The sequence below is a fragment of the Hemibagrus wyckioides genome, linkage group LG25 (assembly GCF_019097595.1).
Source record: "Hemibagrus wyckioides isolate EC202008001 linkage group LG25, SWU_Hwy_1.0, whole genome shotgun sequence".
NCBI classification, from domain to species: domain Eukaryota; kingdom Metazoa; phylum Chordata; class Actinopteri; order Siluriformes; family Bagridae; genus Hemibagrus; species Hemibagrus wyckioides.
The window spans coordinates 13,081,612-13,097,660 of NC_080734.1; the positions used below are offsets into that span (position 1 = coordinate 13,081,612).

Below are 16,049 nucleotides of genomic sequence, written 5' to 3' on the forward strand. Positions count from 1 at the left end.
CAGCTTCTGTCATTTACAGAGACTTTAAGGAAAAGATGCAGAGTGATGAACCTGTAGCGTTATGATACGGGCCATTTCGAGAACGCTTATTATTTATGAAATCCCATTTGAAAAACAACTTCTGTCACTGAAACATGGCCAAGTTTCTTATCTGCATCAGGACTGTAGCTCACCCGAATCCAAGCTCAGAACGAGTCGGCATCAAAACACCTATAAAATACTCCACATAACTCTCATCTGTGGGACAGGCAATGGTATTGCAAGAGAAATTACAATTTCTAGTAGAAAATCAACTGTTTTCTTCTTTATTAAAAAGAAAGAGACATTGGTAACTTTAGTCAACTCAAAAACAGAAATGATCCAGTCTAATGAGGCAGTCTAAAATGGGGCGGTCAGTTGTATTAGTTTGAATTTGACAAATTACACCCATGCCTCCCTACAACCCCTTCATGCTTGCTGCAACAGGACAGAGTCTAAATTCAGTATGTACTGGTTAAACGTATCAATTACCAGATATAGTACAAGACGAATAGGAACACATCAGTGTTTTTATTTAGATTTCTTAGGCACACTGAGAAAACTATTTACTCTATACACTAGACACCTTGACCACTGCTGCGCAGCAACAGTACAGCAGTCCTCACACAAATCAAGCATCTACTCATCACAAAAGAGCCTTACACAATATTTTCCAAATGAACACGTGTTTAATGTTAGACAACTGTGCAAGTCCACACAATACTACATTTATTACAGATATTGCATTAACAAAGAATCTCTCACCGACAGTATCTCAGATGTCTGACCTTTCTGTGACACTGAGGCTGTTTGATGCAACTGATCAACTCTAACTAGTTCAACTGCTGGCAATTTCAAGCGACCAATTCATACGAAACCTACAAACATTCGACCACTCGCTCCTGAAATATCTCACTAATGAGAATCTCAGATGGACCCACAAAACAACCCAAAAACATAAATGTAGAGACATACTGGGGTCTTTTTCCTTCCAGTTTTCTAAATAATCCTCCAGGTTTTAGCGCCGAGTATCATTTGGCAGCTTTACGTCAGAACTATGGTAATGTTTTAACAAAATAAATAACCTTATTTTGATTGTTTAAAATTATTACTGCATGTCAAGTATGTAAAACTGGACTGGTGCTCCGGTGTTCAGCATTCCTATAAAGATTATCTTGAAATTTTAGATTTAAGAAAGCTTTCGATTTAACCATTTCCACGTGAAAAAAACTTTCCCACTTCCTATGCCTGCTGCTTGTACAAGTTAACTTGTAATTTCCAACAACAAAACAAAAAAATACCAAACCAACTCCAGATCTAAACTGAATATTTACAAAAGCCCTAGATCAGAAAAAGTGATAAAATAACTCCGTGTTAATGAGCCTGGTGTTTGCTGCGCCTGACTGCCTACATCCTTTAGACAGATATGGCAAGTTATGACAAAGACAGAGAGAGCATTAAGAGAATAATTGATGCATAACTGATGCATTAGGATGAATAACTGATGAGAATTACTGTATAAGAAGAATCCATGATATCAATAACACTAATGTTAAGTCTCTTATAGGTGGCACATAATTAGCTACTACAAGAGATGAACGAGTTCGCTTTAACATATGCTAGAAGACCGATATGAGGCCAAATATATGCAATATGAAAAGTGTAATCATCTGTGATTACAAAGACACTACACTCCTTTATTAAAAACATACAGCAATTTGTATTATACCAGGGATAAATACAGAAAATCCTAATAACTCCAGTTTCAAAGGGCTGTGTCATGGAGTCCATACAGTAATTATTCATATAGGGAACAATTAGAGTGCATATTTATTTATTTATTATTTTTTTTAAGTGAGGAAAAACTAATTCCTCTATCTTTCCCTTCCCTTTTCTCTTTCTGTAAATAATAAGAAAATAAAATCAAGCTTCAACTGTCCAGAAACACTCTTTTGAAAGGTTAATAATGAACAATAAAGGGTGGCATGTACATATAATGGACACACATGCACCTGATCCAGTGATCCAGAGTGAGGTGCCAAATATTTACAGCTGTCTTAAATCACAAAGCATCCTCGACTAGAAAATGTATTTTGTGCTACAATGTCCAAAACCGAGCCTATGAAGCAGCTGGAGACAGTTGAAGTCGGACATGCCATAATCGTTGCTCCCAAAAGATGTATTAGAGAGGCTTACAGAAAAAAGTTTCACATCCAGTCCTGTAGTATTTATTACAGCTAGCAGTCATTTTCTCATGTCTGAGGGATACAACTCTTTCCTTTTTTTTCCCCCAGGAACAAGATGAACTGGTATAGTTTCCAGACTCGGCATTAGGGACACTAAATTACAATCTGCAGATGGACATACGCCACCTTGTGGCAGTCAAAGTACCCAGTACACGATTCCTAAGAAACCCCCAATTAAGGTGACTTAATTTGACACAAGTGTAACATAACAGTCTTCTCTATCCAGTGCAATCTTAACCTGGAATTAACAGTGCTTTATTACTAGAGCATGTGAATCAATACACGGAAGCACAATGTGTAACTTCCTCCAATATATCAAGACAACACAGGTTCTGGCTCACAGATAACAGAAAACAAATCTATTGCATGGGTTATTGAGCCCATATGAGATCACAGTTGTTTCAGAAACATCTAAAGTAAATGAAAAATTGGCTGTCAAATGTAGAACGATGTAGTTATTTCTATTTTCTTGTATTTGTGGAATTCTGACTACTTCTCTACTGCAGGTTGTGGACTTGCTGTAGTAAGATTTCCTTCTCTCTCGTTCTTGTGAATAATGCCTTCTCATTTCAACAATAAGCAGCAAAGGAAACTCCTAAATTATTGTTAACACAGATTTCCACAGCCACACTATTTTAATAAATCTGCAGGGATTTGTCATTAACTGAATTAAGCAGATTGTCAACATTCTTTTGATTAATCATTTTTTGACCAAAACAGCTATGTGAGCCAGAGAAGAAGGCCAAGGTTGGCATAAACAAGTTTTAGTTTAAAAGAGAAAAACTTTAAAGCTACGAATAAAATAATACATGCACAGACTGCTGGACAGTCATTGTGAGCAGCAGATAATGGTTAGATGATGATATGTCCAGTCCAGTGAGGTCTGAATCTATTAAAATCTCAACGCAGGTGTGACCAATTCACACAGGTGTGTGCTGAGCAACCAGCTTAATCAAAATGATGTCAAAATGATCTGGTGCCCCATTTTTTGTTTTGTTTTTTGCACTGGGCAACGGCTCTTTATTTTTTTTTTTACTGCCAAATTGGAAAGTGATTATCCCAGAAGTCTGGACAACACATTTGTTTGCCCCTGACAATTACTGCAAAATAAAACTAAACTATAAACATTATAAGGACCAAAAAAGACGGGTGCCATATGTTTTAGCACTACTAGGCTTCAAGTTTTTCTGAGGTTCACTTCAAGTGCAAAATTATTAATCGATGTCCTGAAGCCCATATGCCACTATCAAATTACACTATCTGAAATCTTTTCAATCTAATGAGCCCCTATTGGCTAAGAAATGAAAGATAGTTAAGTTACCCAAAAACAACGCAAATCTGCTTGCCATAGCATTACAGCTCAGTCTGCTCTTATGTGAGCCTTTTCGCAAAACCAAAACACCTGTAACCCTTCCATTAATAAGCTGAACTTGTGCGGTGATGCCTAAAACATAAGACCTGATCTTTATTCTGACTTTTCCTCAAACTCAATTTTTAATCTGACTTCTCAAACTCAATCTTTATTCTGACTACTAGTTTAATCTGACTTCTCAAACTCAATCTTTATTCTGACTACTCCATCCTAAATCAAATGCATACCAAGTTTACTTCTTACATCCTTGTCACTGTGGTGTCATCCTGCAAGTCCCCTCATGCCTCAGGATAGCTCTGTCCTGGCTGTGTGGAAATGGCCAGAGTGCCACTCTGCTCCACAGGGGAGACTGTGAGTGTGTGTAATGAGGAGGTCGTGCGCTTCTGCTCTGAGCAGCTGTGCACTTTTATGGACACATTTCTTGTCTGGAGGGGACCTTTTATAAGGACTGATTAGCCCTCAGCACCGGGGCTGCAGGATGAGCTTCAGAATGGTGCCATACAGATGGCTAATGGCACAAGTCCAAAAAATGGTCTTATTGTCTTAAATCAAGGGAGATCTTCAGCCCTTACAATGTGTCCTGAGAAACCTAGTAATGCTAATAATCATAAGAACATAATACATTCATCTAAACAGACTCTACACAATATAAAAGGATTATTGAAAATAAAATTTCATGTTAGTTTAAAGATTATGCCCAGACATTATGTTAAAACCCAACTGTTTGTTCTGATTAATCTAAACAAGTAATGAGGAGATTATTATTTTTCGTCTCAGGTCTCTGTCACTCAAAAAACAAATAAATAAATAAAAAACAAATAGACTATTAAAGTATAATAATATTACATCACAAGTGACTGAAAATGGTGAGAATATTTAAGCTTCTTAGAGTTCGATCACATCTCTGGTCTTTAAAACTAAAGTTAAAAATCCACCACATAGGCTGCCTGCCATATTGACCGTAATACCCAACATGTACTCACTGTTGTGTTGCTTTTCCACCACATCTGTCTGAGAAGTGCTGCCAGTGGCCTCGTCTCCACCGACCGGCCTCCTGCCTGATACAGATGTTGGAGTGGCAGCTAGCTGTTGTGGCATCTGGAACTCTAAGGGGGTCAAACAGCAGCATTTACTACAGAAACACCAGACAAGGAGAAGTGAAAGGCAGCAAGATGCAAGCTTGTTTACAAATTAGTGAGTATATAAAGTACTGGCATAAGAAGGGACAGGAAGTAACTAAGAAGACGTGTCCTTTCTTGACTTTTTCGAGCCTTAATGCTTTTGGCTGATAGAAGGAGCCCTACTTACTTTTAATACGACACAAAACTAATAGACTGTAAATGCAAATGAGAAGCACCACCTTCATTCTACAAAACTGATACCTTTAACATCTCCAGTGCAGCACATAAAATATTCACCAGCACTGTTCATGAACAATTCACTCTATAGCCTGCAAAATTCATTCAGAGTGCAAATGAAAAGAAATTGAAGAGGCCTAGAGGAGACTATTAGGTAAGCGTTTTGGTTTGCAGTCGGAATTATGAGTGAGAAGACGCTGCATGATTATAGGCAATACCTTACAATTACCTTGGCCCTCAAGCTGTACAGCAGATTTCTTAAATGTTTTCTCACCTTGTGATGAATGAGCTAAAGAGAAAAGAGCTGCCTGCTGCTCATGCTATGACCTCATGATCTGATCACGTCGCAACAAAAAAATAAATAGATCATCCTGATTGTGCTGAATAATGACACTGACACTGTAACAAGCTCAACCAGGTTTCAGAAAATTCAGTGTAAACTTCTCTTGAACTGCAGGGTGAAACAACTTCGATAAAATATATACGAGCTACCGCAAAACACTTAGCTGGAAAATTCAAATCGGAGACGGTGCTATCAGATGATTTTGTAACATAGCCTGGTAACTCACCTCTTTTCCTTCGAGACTCTTTAATCTCCTCACACGTGCGATCGAACTCTGGGTCCAGCTCGGAGGCAATCATTGCATGGGCCGCGTCCTTGAGACTGCAAGCCCTATGCCGAATAATCTTATCTGTGACGAAACAATTCAACATGCCATTAGTCCTTAAATACAAACATAACCATTCCATTAGAACAGAGGCACTAGCATGTCTGTTAACATGGAGGTTTGTACCATCTTTCGAGAAGCAATTCATGCAATCTAGTTTAAGCCTAAAACTGTGCTTACAAGAAAGCCGTCTGGAAAAAAAACAATGGTCAAGAGCTGAAATCTACAGCTAAACTCAGGTTTTCATCACCGGTGAGTCAGAGTCGATACAATCCCTTACATTAACAAATGCCAACCTTTCAACTAAACTTAAAGTGTTTTTTAACTTATAGCCTGCAGTCCTCTGATTCCAAAAGCTCAGTCTAGCTCAGGAAATGTGAAACAACTATATATTTGTTACTATATTTTCTTAGATAATTCTAAAAACAAACGAACAAAAAAAAACATTATTAAAAGATTATTCATACAGATTTATACAGATTCTCTTAACACATTAGAAACAGTACACTAATATTGGATTGGGCTTCCCTTAGGTCTCAGTACAGCCTCAGCACTTTATGGCATGGAGTACTCAAGATGTTGAAAACAATCCTTTAAGATTCTGGTTTCTTTCAGGTACACTTTGACTCTCGTTCTACTACATCCCAGAGCTGTTCTACTGGATTTAGATCCGGTGACTGGGAAGGCCACTGAACTCACTGTCTTTTGCTTGACTTGGTGCTGGAAATATCCATTAGAAAATAAAGTGTGGCCCAACAACTGCAAAGTGTGCCAAGAAAACATTCCCCACACCTTTACACCACCTCCACCAGCCTGGAATGCTGGCTTTCTGTTTTGGGTGGCATAAATTGTGACCTTATCATCTGTGTGCTTCGAGATTCATCAGACCATGCATTTTACAAGACCATACATTTTTCATTCTTCAACAGTCCAGTTTCGGTGAGTCTGTGCTCACTGCAGCACTCTGTTCTTGACTGACAGAAGTGGAAACCGACGTGGTCGTCTGCTGCTGTGGTCCATCCACCTCATGGTTCGACGTGTTGTGCATTCTGAGATGCTTTTCTGCTTGCTACAATTGTACAGAGTGGTTATCTGAGTTAAAGTAGCATTTCTGTTAGCTCGAACCAGTCTTCGAACCGGTCAGACCCTTCTTTTCCCCCGCTCAATTTTTGTGAGTGAAATTGCACTCAGCAAATGTTTTTTCTTTCTTATTGCACCATTCTGAGTAAACTCTAGAGACTGTTATGTGTGGAAATCCCAGGAGATCAGCAGTTATAGAAATACTCAAACCGACCTGTCAACAATCATGCCATGGTCAAAATCACTGATGGTTGCTGTGAACATTGGTAGGTTAAGTTTTCTCTCTTAGATTAAACACTAATTTGAACTAATTCCCTAGTAATAGCAGGGGTAGTGCCTCCTGTAAATAGTCAGATATCTGCATTATATTGGCAAAGGTTTGGGGACAACCCTCCAAATCACTGAATTCAGTTTTTTTTCCAGGGGTTTGGCTTGGCCCCTTATTGTTCCAGTGAAAGGAACTCTTAATGTTTCAGCATCCCAACACATTTTGCACAATTTCATTTGTCGAACATTGGTCAATTTGGGGATGACCCTTTCCTCTTCCAACATGACTGCGAACCAGGGCACAAAGCGAGGTCCATAAAGACACAGATGAGCGAGTTTAGTGTGGAGGAACTTGACTGGCCTGCACCTCAACCCGACAGAACACCTTTGGGATGAATTAGAGTTTCTGAGCCTGGCCAAAAGTGGGACGTCTGCCTTTACATGCACATGAATGTAATATGGAGTTGGCCCACTCTTTGCAGCTATAACAGCTCCTACTCTTCTGGGACGGCTTTCCACAAGGTTTAGGAGTGTGTTTTGACCATTCTACTAGAAGCGCATTTGTGAGGTCAGGCACTTATGATGGATGAGAAGGTCTGGCTCACAGTCTCTGCTCTAATTCATCCCAGAGGTGTTCTATCAGGTTGAGGTCAGGACTCTGTGCAGGCCAGTCAAGTTCCTCCACACCAAACTCGCTCATCCATGTCTTTATGGACCTTGCTTTGTGCACTGGTGTACATGTTGGTACAGGAAGGGGTCATCCCCAAACTGTTCACACAAAGTTGGGAGCATGGAATTGTCCAAAAATATCTTGGCATGCTGAAGCTTGAGTAAAGGTGAACAGTATGAATGCCAGCTTAAATTATGAGGACACTTCCTGAAATGGTAGGAAGTCAGACAGTGTCTTCCGTTTAATTTAGAGTTGAAAAAAATAACTAAAATATTGAATATGTACAATTATATCTTTTTTTCTTTGGAAATGAAACTTTGCTGCTGTCAGTGGTGCATATATCTATATTTGTAGATGTAATATAGTGAAGTCATGAACAGAAATATTAAAAGCACAGCCTGATTGTCAGCTCAGCATGATGACGTGTTCAAATACACACAATACTCAGAATTCGAACACTGATTCTTCTAAAGGCTAACTGGGTATTCAATTATAAATGATGTCCTAATACAATCTGGTTATTTAAGTCTATTTTAACTTCACTAATTCTTAACTTGTCCTTTTGTAACCTTTCCATTTCACTGACCATTGTTTTTCGAAAAGTCTAGAAATACTTGAAATTAACGTCAGAGAGAGCAATGATTGTAAAGTACATGATAAAATAACCGAGAGTCAAGAGTGTACTAGAGTGTTTGTCTGGACATAGAAGACAGGAGCACTTTGGTTTTAAGGCTCATCACAGAATCGAAAAGTAATACTGACAAATGAAATAACAGTGCCTTCTTGGTCCAAATGCACCCTGAGACTTCGTGGCCCCAACATTAAATCGGCTATTTGCATTTTGCATTATCCTTTTCGTTGCTACTTTGTGGACACTGCATTTAAACAAATGACCCATGATGTCCTGCTAAATGGAGAGGCATGATTTATTCATGATCACAGTCCACATTCACCCAAGAACCTTTAGTATACCAGCAATTACTCCTGGAAAGAGACGTCAGCAATAAAACAAATATTTAATGCCATGCAAAACAGAACATTCTGCATGGCCGCAATTAAAATCTATTTGATTCTGTTTAAGAGCAATTGTGTTTAAGCTGTGAACTAGCAGTTGTAATATTCACAGCCTTTCAAACAATGTAAATTATTCATGGGGTGACATAGGGTGTGTGTGTACACTGGATATATATTTCATATAAACATTTATGAGCTTGGTTTAAATAATGGAGAACTTCTTAATTGGTAAGAACTAGCACACGAGCAGTAATGTAGTAGTAACAGAACGATAAAACACACGCTATTACTAAAACAAGAGACAAGGACTGAAAAAAAGGTTTTGACTGAACTGTTGTAGATCCACTGATTTTTTTTGTTGAAATACTAAAATGTATAATAAATAATAAAATGTTAAAATTCTGTACCTTTTTAGTATTCAAATTTTGACTTAAACTCACAAGAACAATTATGAGTAAATCATCTGGAATAATTTACAAAGTTCCTTTAAAAAGGATCCATGATATAAAAGACACAATCCAGCCATCAGTTAAAAAAAACAAAACAAAACAAAACTAACTATACACTTTTTATCCTTACCTCCTGGATCTTTGTCTGGATTGTACTCCAACGCATTACTGCAGATGAGGTCAATGTCCTTCAGAAAGTCTTTTGCGATTGTGTACTTGTGAGTGTCAATCTTTGTCATGATAGTGGACAAGTCCATAGGCTCTCTGATGACCTCAAGATAATCTGATACCTAGAAAAGTGCACAGAAAAATATCTATGTTATTGGGTGCTGTATTTGTGCTAGCAGGTGCTTTCGGGTGCCTGCTAGTGATGTCATGCTAGATTTGTCCTAGTCAAAGTGAATATCCTTATTAATTGAGAACAACAGTTAATGCTTCAACTGTGGGAAAAACACAGTGTATGTAGCATCTCAGCTGAGCATCATGACAAGCTCACCTCCTCGATATCTACAGGCTTGCTAAAGATGTGGAAGCGCTTGTCGGTGGCCAGCCGCCTGGTGACGTCCCTGAGAAAGAGGCGGAGCTCGCGCAGGGTGTTCTCCTCCTGCTCCTCAAGTCGCTTCTGCTCCTCTGGAGAGAGCTGCCGAGGGCCAGGGTCTTCCACCAGAGGAAGCACCTCGAGATCACACTCTGAAAACACACACACTACTTAATTCCACTATATGCACAATATTGCAAATCAGGACATATTAAGAAATCTGCTAGAATTTGGATAGTCAATTACAATGCCAGGAAACCCTTGATCTTCGAGAGTAAGGAGACCTTAATGTCTGATTTGAATTGTAATTGTTAGGCACAAATAGTATAGAAATGTATACAACTAGTATTTCCACGATACTAGGATATGGGATATAACCTGATTGTTCATTTCTCTTTGAAAAATTCTACTTTCTAAGAGGCAGGCATATTTCAAGAGGCACATGTCAGTAGTCTTAAGGTATAGAAGTCGAAAAAATGAGGTTTTTATGATGCATTCGACTTGAAATGCTAGTTATTTTCACATTTTACAATCTTTCACAATCTATCAGCAATCTACTATATTTCCAGTATATCACCTAAGCCCAATAACTGCTGATGCAACATACTGCAAATCTCAGAAATTGAGATACTCAGCATCTCCAGTATATATTTTGCCAGAGGACAGCAACTTCACCCAAACAAGCAGAATAGCTGTGCTAATCACACTGCTTCTCTGGGGGAAACCATATAGCAATAAATAAGAACACTGTGATTGTAATAGCTTGAACCACACACTTTTATCCCTACAGGTGTGGACAGAAACTGATTTTAAGCTTTGATTTCCAAAATCAGACAACTTTCCACAGAGATCGGGACATGAGTGGAAGGAAAAAATTGCTGATGCTCAACTTGGGAATGTTCTTGCGGCCAGAGGAAATATCTAGCAGGAGGCCATGGGCAGAGTGTCTTGTCAAAAGCCTGCTCACTAGCCTCATCATCAGTAATTTGTGTTGATACACTATATAGCAAGCCATGCTAATTACAGTATGTGTAATTATTACTGAAGCCACAGCGTCTCTCTAACCTCAGCAAGATGGGTGCTAATGGAAGTAGGGGACTCTGTCTAACATTAGTGAGTCTTCATGCTTACATTACCATTTTAAAGCCCACTCTCTCATTATACACACTGTAGTGAATGAGAGTTTGCTGCTCATGTGTGAGTGCGCGTTCAATAAACCACGTTTACACTATTAGTATTGGCGTAAAAATATATATGGAAGCTTCTGCGCGCTATAATATTTTGATCCAGCACTCCCCCGACCATCAACATCTTAACTTATCTGGAAGCCAAAGGTCCCTCCAACACAAGATAAAAAGTCTTTGGGGAATCTTTCAGCTTCTGGCTCTTCCAGCTCCTGCAAACTTTAGATCTCTCTGACATAAAGCAAAAATAATGTTCAGTTACTACTGTATTTTACAAAACTTTTGGGGGTTGACCTTGAACATGAGTTGAGATCTGGGGCTTATTTCTTTCCCACACTGTCAAAACACGACTTTGTGGAGGTTCATCTTACGCAAACATGCTTGTCTACTTGACACCTGTGAGAGATCAGCGCAAATCAGGCCTCATAAATGTATTGATCTAGAGGCTAGGTAGCGGGCTATGAATAGAAAAAAAAAAAATTCAGCTCCGTTTATATTGCTCTAGTAAAAAATTTACAAAGCAAACTGATGTGCTTTAATACTCAACTTCTTGTTAAGATGCTACATGCACTCAAGGTTTCAGAATTGGTTAAGACTGCTTTTATTTGTTTTTTGTTTCACTTTAAGTTGTCTGTAGGTTTGTTTTCACAGCACACACAGCCCAGAAGTTTACCTCAGCATTGCACTTTGAACAAACACACAGACCATGCTGTTTTCCAGGTGTTAGGTGTGAAATGCGAAGAGCATTAAATGAGTAACTGTCTTTTTATTTAAAATAAGGCGTGTTAATCTAAAGGCTAATCATATGCCATCATTTATAATTAACAGAATAATAGCAGTAAAACAGAAAATTAGACTATTTGTTCAGACTTTAACTACAGAACATTCCCATGTACTGCCCGTCTCTCATACAAAGACCTCAATGGTCCTTACCAGCTCTCAGCATCTCATACGCTCAGAGCAAACTGAGCAGCTGGAGGGACAGTGTGTGGTATGTGAAATACTTTTATACTCCAATCAACCTGGTCATAAATCCAATCAGCCAATTTATAGCTATGGTAACACACACTGTGGTCAGCAAAGGTAAAAACACATACAGAGCAGTGAGAAGAAGGGGCGATTTTGCAATGATGACGGTATACTTGATGAGATTTAGAAACCTCTTCTACCCAGACATCTCAGCTGCATACGGCAGTGTCGTACCTTTTTTTCTCGGGCGGAGCGGTGGCCTGGCTGCTTGCACCAGTATGAGATCACTGAAGAACTTTCTGCGGTCCTCCTCTCCAGGTGAAGTTAAACACACCACCTCACCGTAGGAGCGATTGAAGATGCATTTTACCTACACACACACACACACACCACAGTCTTAATAAAGCTGTTCTCAGGTGGTTTTATACAACTTGCAAACACATAAGCAGTAAAAGCAGTCATTCTGATTACTTACACTTTCCCAAGGTTTTTAATGGGATGCGTGAATGATTAATAACAATAGAACAGAACGTAAACAATCATTTATGTTTGAATTGAAATGTTGCCACCTTAAGGTCAGAGTTAAGTAGTGCACTAGACTAGTGCATGTTGGATCACAGCATGCGGGCTGGACATGTAGCAACAAACAGAATTAGAAACATTAATGTAAAATATCCTTTTTTCACCTGCCACCACATCTGTAAAATTGACAAAACTCAAAAAAAAATTTCAAACATCTGCATTCACAAATGTAATCTGCAGACAAGACAGTTCAGTCTAGCCGGTGCCTGAAGATGAATCAGGAAAGCTTTGGAAAATCAGAAAATTCATCGGATGTCAGATGGAGAAAAAGAATTACAATGGGTTCATAAAAAGCAACAACAATCTGCACAAAAGTGGAGCAAACTGAGTCACTCCAAACACCGGCACAATCATATTGTCCCTTCTATAGTGCACTTGCCTTTTGCACCATCTTTTTCCATTGTAGTTCAAGTGTCCTGTCCTGTCCTTTCCTTTCCTTCTCTCTCTCTCTCTCTCTCTCTCTCTCTCTGTGTGTGAAAAGCAGCATTCTGCTCAGCTTATAGTTAAAAAAAAAGGTCTCTCTGTAAACCTGTGTATAGAATCCTGTGCAAAAGTCTGATTTGACGTCGAGTCTTGTATCTGGTTCTTGAAAATTCTCTCACTTTGAGTCAGAAATCACCCTTTTATTTTCAATCAAATGGACATTCAGTACTTTCTGTTAATTGTGTGGTAGCAAATGTATGTGGTAGTAAGGAAGGGGAAACTGTACAGTGCATTAATTCTATTTCAGGCAAACATTGATATGATTTATGAGCAGTAACAGTAATGAACTATAAGTAAAAAATGTATTTAACAAAAGGTACAAAAAGCAGAACATTTGTATGTATTTCATTTCTAATAATGAATGCTGAATACTGAATATTGACCTGTATGAAAGTACAGCTTGACTAAAAGCGATGTTAATGTACCGTACGTATTTCTGTCTTTACTTTGGATGAAGTTGATGCTTGGAAGTTTTGTTTTCAATGATACAAGTATCAGTGTCAAATCTGACTGGTTACAAAGAGGATTTACTTATAATAAGCTCAAGAAAAAAAAAGGGAAAATGGGCCTGGAGAATGAGAAAATGCAACGATCAGCAAAAACACCTATAAAAGTAAAGGGCACTGGACAATAAATGACACCGATGCTGGTGGATTCTGCTTTCTGCTTGGTCATGAAGGAAACATTTCTTTTATGACCCGAGTCCCATTTTACAGTTATTGCTGGATACATGATATTAATTCAGTCAATAAAGTCCACTGTGCAGATCTGTCCTCGGCTGCCCATGTGTGAATGAGTGCTGCTTCACTGGTGTCCTAACTGTCCCTTCTAGAGAGTATCTAGGGTGAATACTGTAGGCTAGTGGTGATAATCTGGGTGTAATGAACTCTAAATATCACATAAATCCTAAATACCACATGTTCACATCTGGCAGAGACCAAGGCATTTCACCAGACTCAGCTGCTACAGGATACAGGCAGCGCTCTGGCTAGCATGGCTGGCAGTAATTTTCGCACGGCTGATCATGATATTTAACGTGCACTCTTTAATTTTTTTGGTTTGCCAACAAAGTACCATCTCAATGATTAAAAAACAGCAAAAAGTTAGTGATATCAAATGTACCATGGCCAACAATTAGTACACAACTCTAATTAAAATTTGATTTTAGACAACATTATGACTAAATGTAGCGCAATACTGACATCATCTTCATAATGCCAAGCCCCATTCCCTGCCCCTGTCATTACATCAGCATCACAACAGTGTTCCACTACACAGACTGAGACTCCATTATCTCCACAGCATGACTGAGTGGCATTGTTCTTTTGCACATTCCCGTATAAAATAAACTCATTTGCCCCGTGCCCCAAAACTATATACGGCTTCTGCTGATGCAGCATGTTCTGTACTGCATTAAGTCAACCCCTGCAGATACAGGAACACAGAAAAGATCATCACCACAATCTTTCTAGAAATATCTGTCCTTTTGGCAGATTTGTGGGAGAGAAACATGTACCAGACACTGATTAAATGATGACATTTCAGGTCTGGCTTGACAGACAGAGTGTGTGCCAATGCCAAAGAAAACCTCTGAATGGTTTGTCTGAAAGCTTTCAATTCTCATGAGCTCAACACCAGGCAGTTGACTGCATTTCCACCTTTAAATTCGTTGCTAAAACACATTTCTATTTCACTCAACCTGCTAGCTACCAGTGCTTGCTGACTTAGCTAAAGCCACTCAGATACTACCAGGCTACTAAAAATGAGAGAGCTTTTTGTCTCTTCATCTCAGGCCCTATTCTCAATCTCCAGGCCAAACCCCCACTCTCTCTACTTGTTCCAGAGAACTGGAGTTTCTTCATTTCTTTATGTGTGTGTGTGTGTGTGTGTGTGTGTGTATATACAGGCCAGGCATTTTTGCCAACATCTTCACCAAAAAGACTAGCTCTTTTTACCGAGGGACAGGATTTACCCAGACATCATTCTCCACATATATCTATGTTTTATGTACTTTAAACCCACTCCCTAAAAAATATTGAAAATTCTCCAGACAGGTTGACTTTTTTTTTTTGCACTAGTGGTAGGTTTGTCTCAGTTTTCATTCCTCTATAGTATAAACTCTGCATGAAATAAAATAAGTATGCAACACTTCTATACAGCAGATAAAGATTTTCTCTCCCAGTTGATGGAATACTAGAGAGACTGGCTAACCAAAGACCCGGTACATGAAACTTACAGAACAGGCTGGTCTCGGATGATGATATCTGGTTGGTAGATGTTGTTTGATAATGGAGGTATTGTATGATAAGGGAGAGACAACTGGTGAGTGGGAATTGACCAAGACCAAATCAGCAGAAAAGAAATCCAAAAATTAATCAAATCAAATAAAAAAAATAAACAAACATGCCTGCATCTGCTGAAAGGCAAACACAGTCGGAGAAACACCCAGCAGAATCAGCGGCAAATTTCAACTTCAATCTTCAAACTTCAAAAGCACTAAAGGGATTAAACTTTCAGAAACACTTAATGAACCAAAATTTGCCAATAGCAAAACAGGCAAGATACTGCAATAAGTCTGAGAGCTGCAAATCCTAATAAAAAAAATAAGGAAAAAGGGAGTTACAGTTTTTGTGCAACACATTTGGAGACAGTTATCCTCTACCTTTGACATTCTCACTCACAGTACACCTACTCCTTCATCTAATCAACCAATCACATGACAGTAGTGCAATCATACAGATACAGGCCAGCAAGAAAATTGTGGCATGAATGCTGGTGCCAGACGGCCTAATTTGAGTATTTCTTTAACTGCTGATCTTCTGAAATTTTCATGCACAACACACTCTAGAGTTTACTCAGAATGATGCAAAGACCTCCAGTGGCCGGCACTTCTGCTGATGGAAACACCTTGTTGAAAGGAGAGGTAAACAGAGAATGTCCTGACTGGTACAAGCTGACAGAAAGGCTACAGTAACTCAGATAACTACCTTATATGCAACAGTTCAGGCTGGAGGAGGTGGTGTAATGGTGTGGGGAATGTTTTCTTGGTACACTTTGGGCCTGTCAATACCAATCAATCAATATATGAGGGAGAGGTAGCCAGGGGGTTAGCTTGGGGGGTGGTAGCTCAGTGGTTAGGATGCTGGACTAC

General features: G+C 39.0%; 1 protein-coding gene across 4 annotated transcripts in view; it reads right to left on the reverse strand.

The window, feature by feature from the left end:
• The window catches only part of atad2b (ATPase family AAA domain containing 2B), a 62,572-nt gene that overhangs the window by 27,149 nt on the left and 19,374 nt on the right, over window positions 1-16,049 (reverse strand). For all 4 annotated transcript variants that reach the window (XM_058378618.1, XM_058378619.1, XM_058378617.1 and 1 more), the window contains 5 exons: window positions 12,068-12,203; window positions 9,639-9,832; window positions 9,273-9,432; window positions 5,564-5,686; window positions 4,620-4,742 (listed from right to left, as the gene is read on the reverse strand). In XM_058378618.1, coding sequence (XP_058234601.1) covers window positions 4,620-4,742; window positions 5,564-5,686; window positions 9,273-9,432; window positions 9,639-9,832; window positions 12,068-12,203 — 736 coding nt within the window. The remainder of the gene's footprint in view (window positions 1-4,619; window positions 4,743-5,563; window positions 5,687-9,272; window positions 9,433-9,638; window positions 9,833-12,067; window positions 12,204-16,049) is intronic.